General features: G+C 35.4%; 1 protein-coding gene across 3 annotated transcripts in view; it reads left to right on the top strand.

Annotated features, from left to right (window-relative positions):
* The window catches only part of KYNU (kynureninase), a 90,207-nt gene that overhangs the window by 16,276 nt on the left and 59,553 nt on the right, over positions 1-14,378 (top strand). For all 3 annotated transcript variants that reach the window (XM_022569647.2, XM_089916870.1, XM_022569648.2), the window contains one exon: positions 5,874-5,956. In XM_022569647.2, the coding sequence (XP_022425355.1) occupies positions 5,874-5,956 (83 nt within the window). The remainder of the gene's footprint in view (positions 1-5,873; positions 5,957-14,378) is intronic.

Below are 14,378 nucleotides of genomic sequence, written 5' to 3'. Positions count from 1 at the left end.
TCATCTCAAATGGGTTTGTTCATTACTTTTTGCTCCTAAATATTTAGCTTAAAATTCCACTCTGGCCTTTTCCAGCTAAGGTTGTGTTGGGAGGAAAACTTTTCCTCTACCAACTTACATTCTAGTGGTTGGGGGCATGAGAATTAATTGACAACAGACAGATTAGCAGGAGAAAAGTTTATTTCACATGTGTGCAGAAGCACTCTACAAACAGTGATTCACTGATCAGCCAGAGTAAAGGTTTAAAACCAACTTAACAAAAGGGGCGAGTTTTAGGGCTTCAGTAGGAAAGTATGGAAGGTTCTGTTGGGCTTTTCCATCCTGATGATAATGGGCAGTATTTTTCCAGGCTGGAAGCCCCCCAAGAGGAAGATGGAGGGGAAGTAAATTTGTAACTCCTAGTGCTAAGCGTCATTTTTCTCTGACGGTGGGTCAATGGCAATGGCATTTTCAGGAGGCTTTCCTTAAGTCTAGATAATGTTTCTTTCTTAGGCTGCTGTTTGTCCACATGCTTTTAGTTTAAAGTAATCTTCATGCTACTCTGGTGGCCTGTTGGTTACTTCAATTCCCTTTCTGGCTATTGCTTTTGTTTTAAATCTCCCCTGCATATATTTGATTTGCCTCTAGATCCAGGGCCTCCCATTACTGTGGTGAGTTTTATCCGATTATCTGTTCCTCTTCATCTCCTCCAACCCCACTTCTGCCCTACTTCTTAGCTGATACCCAAGCCAGGCCAGTGCCTCCCCCTCTTCTAGATCACTGAGAGATTTTGAGAAGAACTGAGTCAAAGAGAGCTACACAGTCACTAAACACTCTAATGCACATTGAAATTAGTTGGAAAAAAAATAATATTAAAAATTTATAATCTTAACAGTAACATAGAAATTTGAGTGCTCTAAGCAAGATATTACTCTGGGATATTGATGTCAAGTCTCTGGCCATCCATGACCTATAATGTAGGAAATGACATTTGGCTCGTGGTTTTCATCTTCTATGTCATCATCTTTTATGGCCTATTGTAGACATACTACCTACTTATCTACAAAATAAACCATCACTGGTCACAATGCCATCCAATCTTATAATTCATATGGCTACCATATTTGATTATTTATACTAAAGAAAAGTCAAGGATACAGGCATACTTAGAAATATTTTAGGACCCAAATGATTTCTTCTAAAACTTCAAGTTCCTTAAGGCAAAACTATGAAAATAAAATACTTACCTCTGTGATTTTTATAAATGATTATCATTATTTTCCAAAGTCATTTTCAACTGTATGTGATTTCTAAAGTAGGTTAATGACACTTTACTTTGGAGAATATATTATTTGTTTGGTGAAATGATAATATTTAGATAATTTTAATATTCTGAAATAGAAAACTTTTAGGGTAATTTCATTCTTTGATATATAATAATTAGTTATCAGCAAGAAGCTACCATAAACAATAAGAAGCAACAATATCATATGCTTGTTCACTGTGGGTCTGGTAGGATGGATAGGCAATAAACTTAAATAATTTTTGAGGACATTTAAAATTATATATTTTACCAATGGCCCAGATTATTTAAAGGAGAATAACATGGGTTAATATTCATAGCGGTAAAGTTCGGCTAGAAGGGAAAGATATGTCAGTCCTAAAGAGCACACTGTAAGTTGAGAAATGTATATTGTGTCCCTAAGATATAATCACTATATCTTAGGTCTTCTGGGTTGTCTTATCTGCTAGATAAATAAATTTCTTTCTTTTTCATAAGAGCAAAAACTTGCCACATTTGTGTTTTTATAGGCATTCTTCTAAGAATTGAGACATATTAGGTAGAATTATTTAAAGAGAAAAATAGCCCACTGAATTACATATTAGGAACAAAAGGCCTGGTTTGCAGACAGTGACTTAACTTACATGGCAATGTGTGTGCAGAAAAGGTACTGGTAAAGCACATGGGAGAGGTCTGCTCCTGCAGACCTGCAGTGGTTCAATTTATGGGTTTCTTTCTTTAAAAAAAAAAAAAAAAGTGTATTGTAAGGGAGGAAAGACTGTCCCCCTACTCTCCTAGATCCATTAGCTGGGTCTATGAAATAAACACAACAGGCAGATTAACAAGAGAGAAGGCATAAAAGTACATTTTTAACATTACGTGCATGAGGGCATCACAGGAAAAAGAAAAAAGTGAATATCCAAAAAAGCAATGAGATTTGAGAGCTTACGTACTGTCTTAATAGGGACAGAGGAGGGGTATATAGTCTACTCTGGGGAAAGTAAACGATTTTTAGGAAGGATGAATGGAACTTTAGAAGAATAGATGGGAAGTGTGATAGCTTGTGACAAAGTTTGTCTGGCTGTGGTGCTGACTTCTAGTCTCCTCTCTTGTGACAAGAGTAAATCTCCTCTGGTTGATGAAACTCCTGAGGAGGGAATTTATGACAACTGAGTCCTTTTTGGAGGATCTGTCTTCAGGCAGATAAGGGGAGTTCAGAGATATCTTCCCCATGTATTTGCTGTTTTGCAAGTGCATTCCTTTTTATTAATTTATTTATTTAATTTATTTATTTTTGGCTGTGTTGGGTCTTTGTTGCTGTGCGCGGGCTTTCTCTAGTTGCGGCGAGAGCAGGCTGCACTTTGTTGCGGTACGTGGGCTTCTCATGTGGTGGCTTCTCTTGTTGTGGAGCACGGGCTCTAGGCACGCCGTCTTCAGTAGCTGCAGCATCTGAGCTGAATAGTTGTGGCCCGTGGGCTCTAGAGCACAGGCTCAATAGTTGTGGCACATGGGCTTAATTGCTCCATGGCATATGGGATCTTCCCAGACCAGGGCTTGAACCCATGTTCCCTGCATTGGCAGGCGGATTCTCAACCACTGCACCACTAGGGACCTCAAGTGCATTCTTTGTGCTTTGTGCAAAATAATCCTTATGCCAAAGAGGCCAGTTTTAGTGTGGCATATTCTGCCACCTTTCAGTATGAATAAGAAAATACGTGGTATGACATGTGACATAGCTTTTCCTGACATCTCTGTTGGCTAATCAACAATTGGGTCACAGAAAAAAACTTGTGATATCATTAAGGAAGACTGTGAAGTCTTATTTATTCGCTTATTGGGGGGAGCTTTTAAAAGCAGGGCCACTTCTCATTTTGTAGGATGGCTAAAGCACAGTCATATTTCAAAGAGGATCCACATTTCTATTAACTTCCTAATTAGATTTTATATTCTGAAATTTAATTTTCTGAGCAAATACTGCTTTGTAGACTTCTCTGAGAACAGCTCACTCAGGCAATGATTGATGCTATGGTAGTGAGTGAATGCTTTCCTATGCTCTCTTTTCCTTTCCAGCATTTGTAAAAGAAGATTGCAGCTACACTGCAACTATTTTAAGCAGTTTTGAATGAGAACAACATAATCTTTCTCTTAACTTGAATATGTACGTTATGAATGCAGTGTGATCCACATCAGCTCTTTCTAATGACAGGCCACTTTACTTTGAGTTTATTTGGGTAACACTTTCTAAATACATTTCACTATCTCAGGCTAGGAGACTGACAAAATGAAGAAGCTGACTCTGCGTGTGATATTTTAAAGGGAGGAAGATGACAAAAGCATTCCAAGAAGAAAGTATCCTTAAAGATTATTATCATGGTGTCTACCAGAGTGAGAAGTAGGTGGCATCATACTCTGAGATATAAATTCTCTGAGGCAGAACATAGACTTTTACTACCTAAATGTAATAAGATGTATTGTGCTATCAGCAAGGCCATGGAGCTCTATATGATTAAAATAAAAATGTATCCAAGTATCTGCCTTTAAATACTATTTAATGATAATGATTTTTGTCTTTAGTATTTATAATGGAAGTCAAGAAAGAGGCAAGCTGCAGGCTATCTAATAATAATATGAATAATATGCACTAACAGTTGCCCTTCTTTTCCTCCTTAGTTCTTATAGTCTATGTTTATTCTCAAAGAAAGTCTTCTTCCTTCATCTCAGTTTATATGGTAATTGAAATATTAGCTTAAAAGTTGTGTTTTACACCTCATGCTGGTGAAGTGAGTTTTAACATTAGATTTTCATTAGGAAAGAAGACTCAGAAAAGGGGTACCATGTACCAATCTTTTTCACATGTTACTTGTTTTTCATAGCTATCCTTTAAGTTATATATTGTAACCCACTTACTTTTATAAAAGTGGAAAATTAGGCCCTATACACCTCTGATAAATGTAGCCTCGGGCCCAGTATTGCCCTGGACCTGTCTCATCCCAGGTGATGGAGCCAATTGCTAAATATTCAAGATTTTTGTTGATACCAAATTGGCCATGTGAATGGGGGTAGTCATACCGCAAAAAACAGCAAGGGCTAAAAAACAGGGCTCCTCCCTTCCAGTTCCCCACTGCTCTGTAGAGGAGAAAAAATATTTTCCTTTACCCTACTGAGTTTTTACCTGAGAGCTTGTAATAAAAGATTAACAAGAGAAGAACAAACGGAAGTGTATTGACATGAATACCTCATGTATACATAGGAAACACCCAGGGAAAAATGAGTAACTCCCAAAAGTGGCTTAGAATTCAAACTTAAATCCCTTGTTAAAATGGAAAGAGGAGGAGAGACGAAGGCCTCTTAGAGGAGAGTAAAGGATTTCTATGAAAGATGGTCCTTGAAGAATAGATAAGAGGTATAGTTTGTGACAAAGTTTATCTGGGTGTCACTGACTTCTAATCTCTTCTGTGCTAAGAATCAATTTTCCCTGGTTGATGAAACTCCTGAGGAGGGGATTTATGACAACTGAATTCCCTTTGAAGGATCTGTCTTTAGGCAGATAGGGAAGTTCAGAGAAAGCTTCTCCATGCATTTTCTGTTTTTCAAGTGCCTACAGCTCAAGATGATCAATATACCACTATGCTACATTTTAGTGTGGTGTGTTCTGCTACCCTTCACCTCTGAGAGTAGGTTTACCAGCTCACCACTGCCAGCTTACTTAATTTCAGAGTATGTATTCATCACAATTAGCACTATACATAGAGCACATGCTCATTCTTTTCTTCCAAGTTTAAATAGTCTTTGGATTCCAAAAGAATTAAAAACAATCTAATTCAAAGCTTCCTAAGATATGTTTGTAACAGTACACAAAGTCACTCCCTTCTTAATCCTTTGTTTTAATTTCTTCTCCTATATTTTTCAAATATTTTGCCTCCTCATTTGATAGAAACTACCAGAGAGTTGAAGTTCTCTTATGTATTTTGTGTTTTTTCCATTATGCCTACTGGGATACTTACTGGAATAATAAAATTGAGCTAGAATATGATAGATGAAATTGCTGGAAAATAGGTCAAGAAATAGTGTTGGCTTTGATTATTGCCACGTTTTACTATCTACTTAAAATGTTACCATGAGTATAGTCACATTTTATACACTTCTATTTAATTTACAGATTGTAATTATATTTTAATGTTTAATTAATAATCATTTTAATCTCTAGCCTCAAATAACAGTTAATATGTTTTAGTATAGGTACAACTATATGGTATGGTATACAAGTAAGGTACTCAAATAGTCTTGAAATTTTCAAAAGAAAAGAGAAACAAATAACATCTTAGACTCCAAAATAGAGAAAAATAATGAAATATACGGGTAATCGCCCCTACGCTCCCCAACAGAAAGGAAATCAAAGAAATTTTTTTAAATGACAAGTTAAAAAGCAGAGTTCTCAAGTATTACTTTTGGTTTTCAAAAAAGCATGCTTTTTCTTAAAACACTACGAAGACTCATTTAGAAATGTCCAGTTGCTAATGCTGATATCTGAAAACTCTCACACGCACACTCACACAGATACACACAGACACACACATAAACTAAGATTGTTCATCTCCCTTTTCAATTTCAGGGGAGCCTATGGTCATGATGTAGGGAAACGTCCTTGGATTATAGGAGATGAGACTATTTTAGGACTTATGACTGACATTGTAGGTAAGTATAAAATGAATTTTTTCCAAAAGAATCATAAAGATATAATCATTTAGTTATACACATAGGTTATACGGTAAAAATTTTATTGAAGAATGTCCTGATTTTCTATTTTAATCCATAACACTAAGGCGTAAGCATGCCTTTAATTAAGACTTATTGCTAATGTTATTTTTTATTGTATATTCTAGGACTAGTATTTGCTCACCAATGAGAAACACACATATTTATAATTAAATAAGTTTCATAAAAATCAACTTAAAAGAATTTTCTAGGGTTTTATTATATGGTAAAATAAACATTAACCGTAACATGCTAAAGGTCTAAAACACCAATATGTTTTGGTTCATTTCAACTTAACTCATGGTGATCTTTTAAAATTAGGCTGAGTGCTGTTGAAAATAATATAGTTGATGCTGTTTTTTGGTATATAATGTATTCCTTAAAGTGAATTCTATCTACTCTTGGTAAAACTATTCAAGATAGTTTTAGATGGTAAATGTGTTAACATTTCAAAAAAAGTTATCTGTTTAATTGGATTGATTATTCAGCATTGCCTAAAATCTTATATGAAATTTAAGGTATTAAACAAACAAAAAATATAGCTCTGGTGACCAGAGACGAGTGTGCTTCTGGGCCCCATAGTAAGTTTCCTACATACAGCCTCTTCTTTAAGATCAGGAAATGTAACAAACTTCCCTAAAACATACAAATAAACATAGAGAATTAGGCAAAGTGAGGTGACAGAGGAATATGTTCCAAACAAATAACAACATGAAACTGAAGAACTAAGTGAAGTGTTGATAAGTAATCTACTCGATAAAAAAATCAAGGTAGTGATTATAAAAATGCTCAATGAATTAGGGAGAATGGATGAAAACAGTGAGGAGTTAAACAAAGAGTTAGAAAATATAAAGAAGAACCAAACAGACCTGAAGAATACAATAACTGAAATAAAAATACACTAGATGGAATCAACAGTAAATTAGATGATACAGAGGAACGTGTCAGTGAACTGGAAGACAGAGTAGTGTAAATCACTCCAGCTAAGCAGAGAAAAGAATAAAGAATTGAAAAATAAGGACAGTTTAAGAGACCCCTGGGACAATATCAAGTGTACTATCATTCACATTATAGGGGTCCCAGAAGGAGAAGACAGAAAGGGGCAGAGAAGTTATTTGAAGTGATAATAGCTGAAAACTTCCCTAACCTGGGAAAGGAAACAGACATCCAGGTCCAGAAATCACAGAGATAAGATCAAACCAAAGAGGTCCACACCAAGACACATTGTAATTAAAATGTCAAAAAATAAAGAGAAAATCTTAAAAGCAGCAAGGGAAAAGCAAGTAATTACATACAAGAGAACTCCCATAAAACAGTCAGCTGACTTTTCAGCAGGAACTCTGCAAGGCCAGAAGGGAATGTCATCACATATTTAAAGTGGTAAAGAAAAAAAAAAACCTACGAACAAGAATACTCTACCTGGCAAGATTATCATTCAAATTTGAAGGAGAGATGAAGAGTTTCACAAATAAGCAAAAGCTAGAAGAGTTCAGCACCACTAAATCTGCTTTACAAGAAATGTGAAAGAAACTTCTGTAAGTGGAAAAGAAAAGGCCACAACTAGAAATCTCTCTCTGTTTTAATGTTCTTACACAGTATTCATTTGTTCTGTAACAATTCACATTTTAAATAGTGCTTCCTGACAACATGCCAGCTGGCTCTTCTTGAACAGGGGCAATAAGGATAGCAATTCACATTCAAGGTGGTGATATTACCAGACCACACTAGAAGGGTAAGCAGAGATTCTCTGGGGGAGGGTGTATGTGGTGGGGAGGATGTTGTCTAGGGTAGAGGGTTTGTAAGGGAAGGAAAGAGGAGAGGTTGGGAGAAGGAACACCCTTGAATTTGCAGAAGTCATTACTCTATCTAAGTAGTGGTTGTATTGGCTTTGCTGGTAACCCCATGTAGGGAGAAGAGGAAGAAAGGAGCACTTCCTATCTTAGATGTTTGGTTGGGGGCTTGCCTGCGAGGAGAAGGAAGTTTAGGGACACATTTGACAAGAGACCAGCACCCACACCAATCAGGTGAAGCTTACTCAGTCTTCAGCCACCATTTACATCCTCTGTACTGGCTGCAAGAGGGAGAGGAAACCTCAAGCTTTTGTACTATGTTTAACAAGGAGAAATTCAAAGTTATTATAGTCAAAACAATCTAAGGCAGTTTGCAAACACACCACAAAGAATTTAGGGACATTGTTTTTCTAGCTTCTTCTGGGAGTCACCCCAGCATAAATATAGTCTTCTGCCCCAATCAACCCCCACAAACCAGATCCTCAGTAAACAACTTTGCATTTTACTCCTGCCCAAAGTGGCTGGCTTCCCAGAAAGCCTCAACATGGTAGAGAACGAGGCCTAGATGGCCCAGCCCAGGTTGCAGGACTACTGCCCAAGTTTAGGTATTCAGTCAACTAAAAATTAGTCCTTAGAATTCTCTATTAGACTAAAATCTCACTGGTAAAGGCAAGGAGGACACAGTTCAGTCCATAACATATTCCCTGTGAAAACAGAGTTAAATAAATGTTTATCCACCTCTACGCTAACTTAGCTCCCAGTATCTAGGCAGGAGACTGGAAAAGTCTTCTCTGCGATATTTGGGCAGCCTGAAGGTTCTGACATGGGTTTTCATAGCACGACAAACCCCACCACATGCACAGCGGGGAACACAGTGGGTGCTTAACACACCCCAAACTACCAGACTTTAAGGAAAACCTGTTTTTAGTTTATGAACTATATGAATGTGTAACCTGTTCCATTCAGCAAGTTAAAAAAAACCAACACTCCATCGAAGAGTTGCAAGCAAAAGCAACAAGCTCGGTTTGCTGCTAGTTATTACTGAGTAATTATTACACTACACACATTTCTGTTTTATGTGGTTATATTATAGGATCAGAAGATTGGCTTCTAGTTTAAGATAACACATTAAGTACAAACTGAAAATGCTCCCTTCTATTCCAAAAACAGAGAAATGATAGAAAAAAATTTAGATTAACAAACATATAGCAACACTAAAAAAAATTAAATAGAAATCCCTACTGACCAGAAATATAGCAATTGCTGAGAAAGAAGCAGTTGAAAGCTGGAAGCACAATATCTGGGGGGTAGTGCATGGAGCCAGGAGTGTGTAGGGCCTGAGTGCAGGACTCTCACAAGCCCCAGGGCGAATCTGCAGAGCCCTGGATGCTTGGGGCTCAAACTCAAGGCCAGAACCTTGTCAGCCAGGGTGGGTAAAGGTGAAAACATAGCATCTCCTGCCAAACCAGTCAGGATCTTGGGAGCACAGAGCATTTGATCAGACTGCCAGCATTATCCAGAGGAGTGTATATTCTCATGGAGGGAATTCCCACCTGAACAATCCTGGACTACATTTACGGGTGTATTAATTAGTTGTTTGACAATGCTTTCATTTATGCTCATTTTTTAGACGCCTATTATATTCATTCAAATGCCTAACATGTAAATTTAAAAAAAAACTGAAAAAAATCCTGCATTAATTTGACCTGAGCATATATGTTTTCCTTAGATGTGGACTGTCTCTTTCTTTGCTAGATTTGCTTTCAGAACATAAATTGCATTCTAATCCTATTATTTTGTGATTAGTATTTATCATCCTTTAAAGAGGAGTTCAGATGTTTATATACAGGTCAGGGAAGTGGTAAGGCTATCATTTAGTGAGATTTATTTATGAAGCCCATAAAACCTGCAAAAAGATTTCCTTTGATCGTTTAAAAGTTTATAGCTCTATTGCAACTTATTAAATGTGCATGTGTTTTGTTGCCCAGCAAATACACATATGTCAGAATGATCAATGAAATTTAAACCAGCCCACCTCTCATGATGATTACTAAGGAAATTAAAAAACAACAACAACAACTAAATACTCAGATTTATTTAGATAAGTAAGAAGATTGAGCTTACTAAAAATGTTTAAAGAATATTTATCAGTTCTAGCTTTAGGGATTTTTGTGTGTCTTTGAAATACCATACAAAGCTGTAATGTATGGGACAAACTTCATTATGTTTTCTGTGATTTTTGTCCTTGAATGTTGTATAAATTAAATTACAGTCATTTGATCCTAATTATACAGGATATAAAAATAACAATTATGTCTTGAAATGGGCAAAGTCACATTTGTACATATGACAGTATATGTATTGTTTATTTTATATATATATATAGTATATATATATTCTCAAAGTTTCAAGCCTTAATATGACAAATGCATTGTCATATTTTATTTGAAATATTGTCAGTGCATTAAACTAAATATTTAGTTTAATGATTAGTTTATTAAATGTTTATTTTGTTCTCTACAATTTATGTTGTATCAGGAGAAATATTTCTACTATTTTTGTTGTTGACAGTATCTTCAAAAGTATATTATGAGCAATATTTTAAAAGCTTGTTTTTCTTTTTAATTTCAGTAGCTATCATCTATCCCCAAATTTCTTTACTTTTAAAACTGTATATATTAGTCCAAGAAACGGTTCTTAACTTAAGTTGAAAAATGAATGAGTTCACTTTGTTCGATTTAGTAGGAACTGATTCTTTTAGAAGGTATTGTGTGTCTGTTCATGTTTATTTTCTTTGCTGCAAATCCTATGCAGGTTCCCTTTTGCCTTGGTTGATAGTAAGTTCTGAGAAAATTTGGTGGAGTTCGAAGTAGCAAAAATATTTAGTTAAAAAATATATATATATTTAATAGCTCCTAATTTGTTTCTCATCCACATATATAGTACTCTGTTGCAATTTTTTAAAATCATTCTTTCTCACATGTAATGCAAGAAACCTAAAATCCTCTTTGGAAGTAGATATTGTATAAATCACAAAATAAATGTTAAAATTATGTGGTAACTACGGAAGAGAGCAGCAGAAGTCAAATTGATTTTTGCTACTTGTGGGCTGTCTAAATGTGTCATGAACAGATAAGTTGTATATTTTGGACTATGACTGAATCTTCCAGGTTCTTAAAACCACAACCTGTATTTTGCCATAAAATTTCTCAAAAAGAAGTAACAAGAGTATAATAAAAATTATTATTTGTACAAATTGATAGAGTGGATAGAGAAGCGGAAGACACAGTGAGCAACCCTATATTTCTATGTCCACAGACATAGAAAAGAATTTCCATTTCAAATGAGAAGAAAAACCATTAATAAAACATTTTATATGGAGCTAACAATTCTGCAAAACATGGAATAACTTTCCCTTAGAGTTAATATCATATTATCAAGATGCTAGAAATAGAATTGCTGAAGAATATTGTTAGTATTATTATTAAGCCTACTTCTCCCTGGGTACATAAACATCACAAAGGGCTAGATACATACATTTCGGCTTATAAAAATGTTGTAAAGTGAACATAAATTTGCTTTATGAAACTTGTGGTTGACCCTCAGAGAAGCAATAATCCCTGGGAGCTCTCTCCAAAGTCATAAATCCTCAACCACACACTAGCCACCTCCAAGGCCATAGGAATTTGCTATTTGAAAAACAGAGTGGAAAGTTCTCGGACTTAGCCGAACTACAAACCTTATAACAAAATCCACAATTAACATTTGCATCTGCTTAATAAAATATACAGAACATGGTATGGCAGTTATGAGATCCATCATTAACCTTCTTATCAAACACTAAGCAGCCTGGAACCCTGCTGACCTCACTTTGCAAAATATTTGAAATTAAATGAAGATTAGAAAGGTGCAGAGGGATGTTAGTAATGAACATGGGCTTCCTATATTTGACTTACAGGGAGTGGATAATGTAGACAACACTTCCAAATGTTACCTTGAACAAAGATTTTAATTAATATTTTTTTCTATAAGATTTTGTCTCCTACTTCCTATCTGTGAGACCTTAAGCGAGTTAGTTCATTTCTGTGCACATCAGTTTCCTCATTGATAAATATGGAAATCAAAGTAGATACCTTATCAAGTTACTGTGAAGTGTTGGCACATAATAAGGGCTCAATAAACGTTAGCATGCCAGGCATTGAGATAAGAAGGCAGTGCTTGTACATAACTTTCACCTTCTGGTAAACAAAAAGTTATGTTCAATAAATAAGCAAGCAAGAAAGCACTCTTCAAATGAGAACCCTGGCTCACACCCATCTCAGATGAAGTAATTCAAATTTTTACATTTACTGCAGTGAGTTTTATATGATCTTCTAAAATAAAGACTCTTTCAAATCCTGATAAGTTTTCATGAAGTTTTTAAAAAAAACCTTGGCCTCCAATAAATTTGCCCTCAATACTTGTGGCTCTTTCTTTTATTTTTTTTTGAATTTTAGTCAGATGAATGGATAAAGAAGATGTGGTGTATACATATACAATGGAATATTACTCAGCCATAAAGAAGAATGAAATAATGCCATTTGCAGGGGCGTGGATGGACCTAGAGCATATTATGCTTAGTGAAAGAAGTCGCACAGAGAAAGACAAATACTGTATGATATCACCTATGTGGAATCTAAAAAATAATACAAAAGAAGGTATATGCAAAACAGAAACAGAGTTATGGATGTAGGAAACAAACAAGTGGTTGCCAAAGGGAAGAGGGAAGAGGGAGGAGCCAAATAGGGGAGTTACAAACTACTATGTATAAAATAGATAAGCAACAAGGATATATTGTATAGCACAGGGAATTACAGCTCATACTTATAGTTATTGATGTTTCAACATTATTTCACAAAAAGTTCTTGGGAGAAGGAAAAGGTACAAAGAAAAGCAACTTGAAATAATTTCAGCTTGCTTAAAAAAAATTTTGTCTTATGGAATGCTGATAATATTGAAATATCTTAAAACAACAAATGTTGATTTCAGAAATACATATTGGACCAAAAGAGATAGGTCAATTAGATATATTTCCTTTGGAAAATAGGCTAAAAATCAGTCTGACTGGTGGCCCTTTCATGTTAACAATGCTTGTTTCTTTAGTGCCTTTAGGTCATATTTGGAATAAACATTACTGTTAATGTTCTGCAGCATTAATATTTGCACCATCCTTAGATATACATAGGTACGCACGCACGTGTTAAGTACACCGAACCTCTCCTTGACAAAGTTCGTTAGCAGGTGAGGAGGGCATTTTGTGAAGAGCTTGATTGAATTTAAAGTGTGCCAAGGCGGGATAATTTTTGCGGGCAAATTATTCAACTCAGTGAGGGATTATTTACAAAGAATTGATCCAATGTTAGCATGCCATTGAGAGTGAGGGGAGGAAACGCCACGTGTATGTCTAGATTAATTCAGCCTAGCACTTGTGGTTCATCACATTCCATGCAAGAAAAATTTTAGGTGATCCAAAATGAACACTATTATTTGAAGGACTAACATTCCTGAGGAATGAATAATTATTTTAATCAGAAGGTAATCACTAAGCAAAAATGGAATGCCTGACCTTGTACAGAAAGTCTCACTCCCTGCCTCTTCTATTTCTTTGTTTTCATTTTGTGATAAAATTTATGAACTTTCTCCTCTTTTGTTTTCTTCCCACCACATTCTTTCAAATGCTTTTCTTTCTACTAATTCTGCTTTCTCAGTATGTTTGGGGCGTGGTTCCCCCATGGATACCAAAATAGGAGGATGCTCAAGTCCCTAATATAAAGTGAGTCGTGCCATGAATAAAGTCCGTCCTCCATATCCGCAGGTTTCATATCCACAGATAAGGAGGGCCAAATGTATTATTTTTCCTTCCTTTTCTCCTTCCACGCTCCCTGCCAGAATATTTTTTATTAAAATGAATAGTGTTCAGAAAAGATGTGTGTAAAGAGCTAACAGGGAGTTAAGGGTTATATAAGATTAATATAATAGATAATGTTTTGTTTTAGAAATAACAGTAAAAATTCATACCATAATGCAAAGAAACAAATAAAATAAAGCTTGCAGCATTTCTTTCACCATATTTCTAAAAGACTTTTATACCGTAGGAGAAGACATATGCCCCTGTATACAAATTAAGCTTTCTAGTATGTTTGAGACATTTTATTTAGTGCTAGGAAGGCAGAATGAGGTTGTCGTTATTGTCCCTTGACTTGAGACACTATTCACATTACAATGACCAGAGATACATCTCTTAACAGCCACCATTTATTTACCAACCTTGCATTCAAATGGGGAAATCCATCAATCAAATGCAACAAAAAGTTTTTCTTGACTAAATGAAGACACAGGCCTTTCCTTAAATGGCTATGCTGAAATATAAATTCCTAAATTATACACTTATTTCCAGTGGCCTTCCCTCAAGTGAACTTAACCTAAAATCCATCTATTAATTAGATTAATTATTCTACTTACTGTCTATTCTTTTAGTAAAAATGGGACTCTATCAGAAGTATTTCATTGGATACAAAGTGCAAGACTTGTAT

Source organism: Delphinapterus leucas, chromosome 8 (assembly GCF_059928025.1).
Source record: "Delphinapterus leucas isolate spDelLeu-1000000601 "Yukka" chromosome 8, BTC_Dleu_Yukka2, whole genome shotgun sequence".
In the NCBI taxonomy this organism is placed as follows: Eukaryota; Metazoa; Chordata; class Mammalia; order Artiodactyla; family Monodontidae; genus Delphinapterus; species Delphinapterus leucas.
This window is presented reverse-complemented; position numbering and strand designations above follow the sequence as displayed.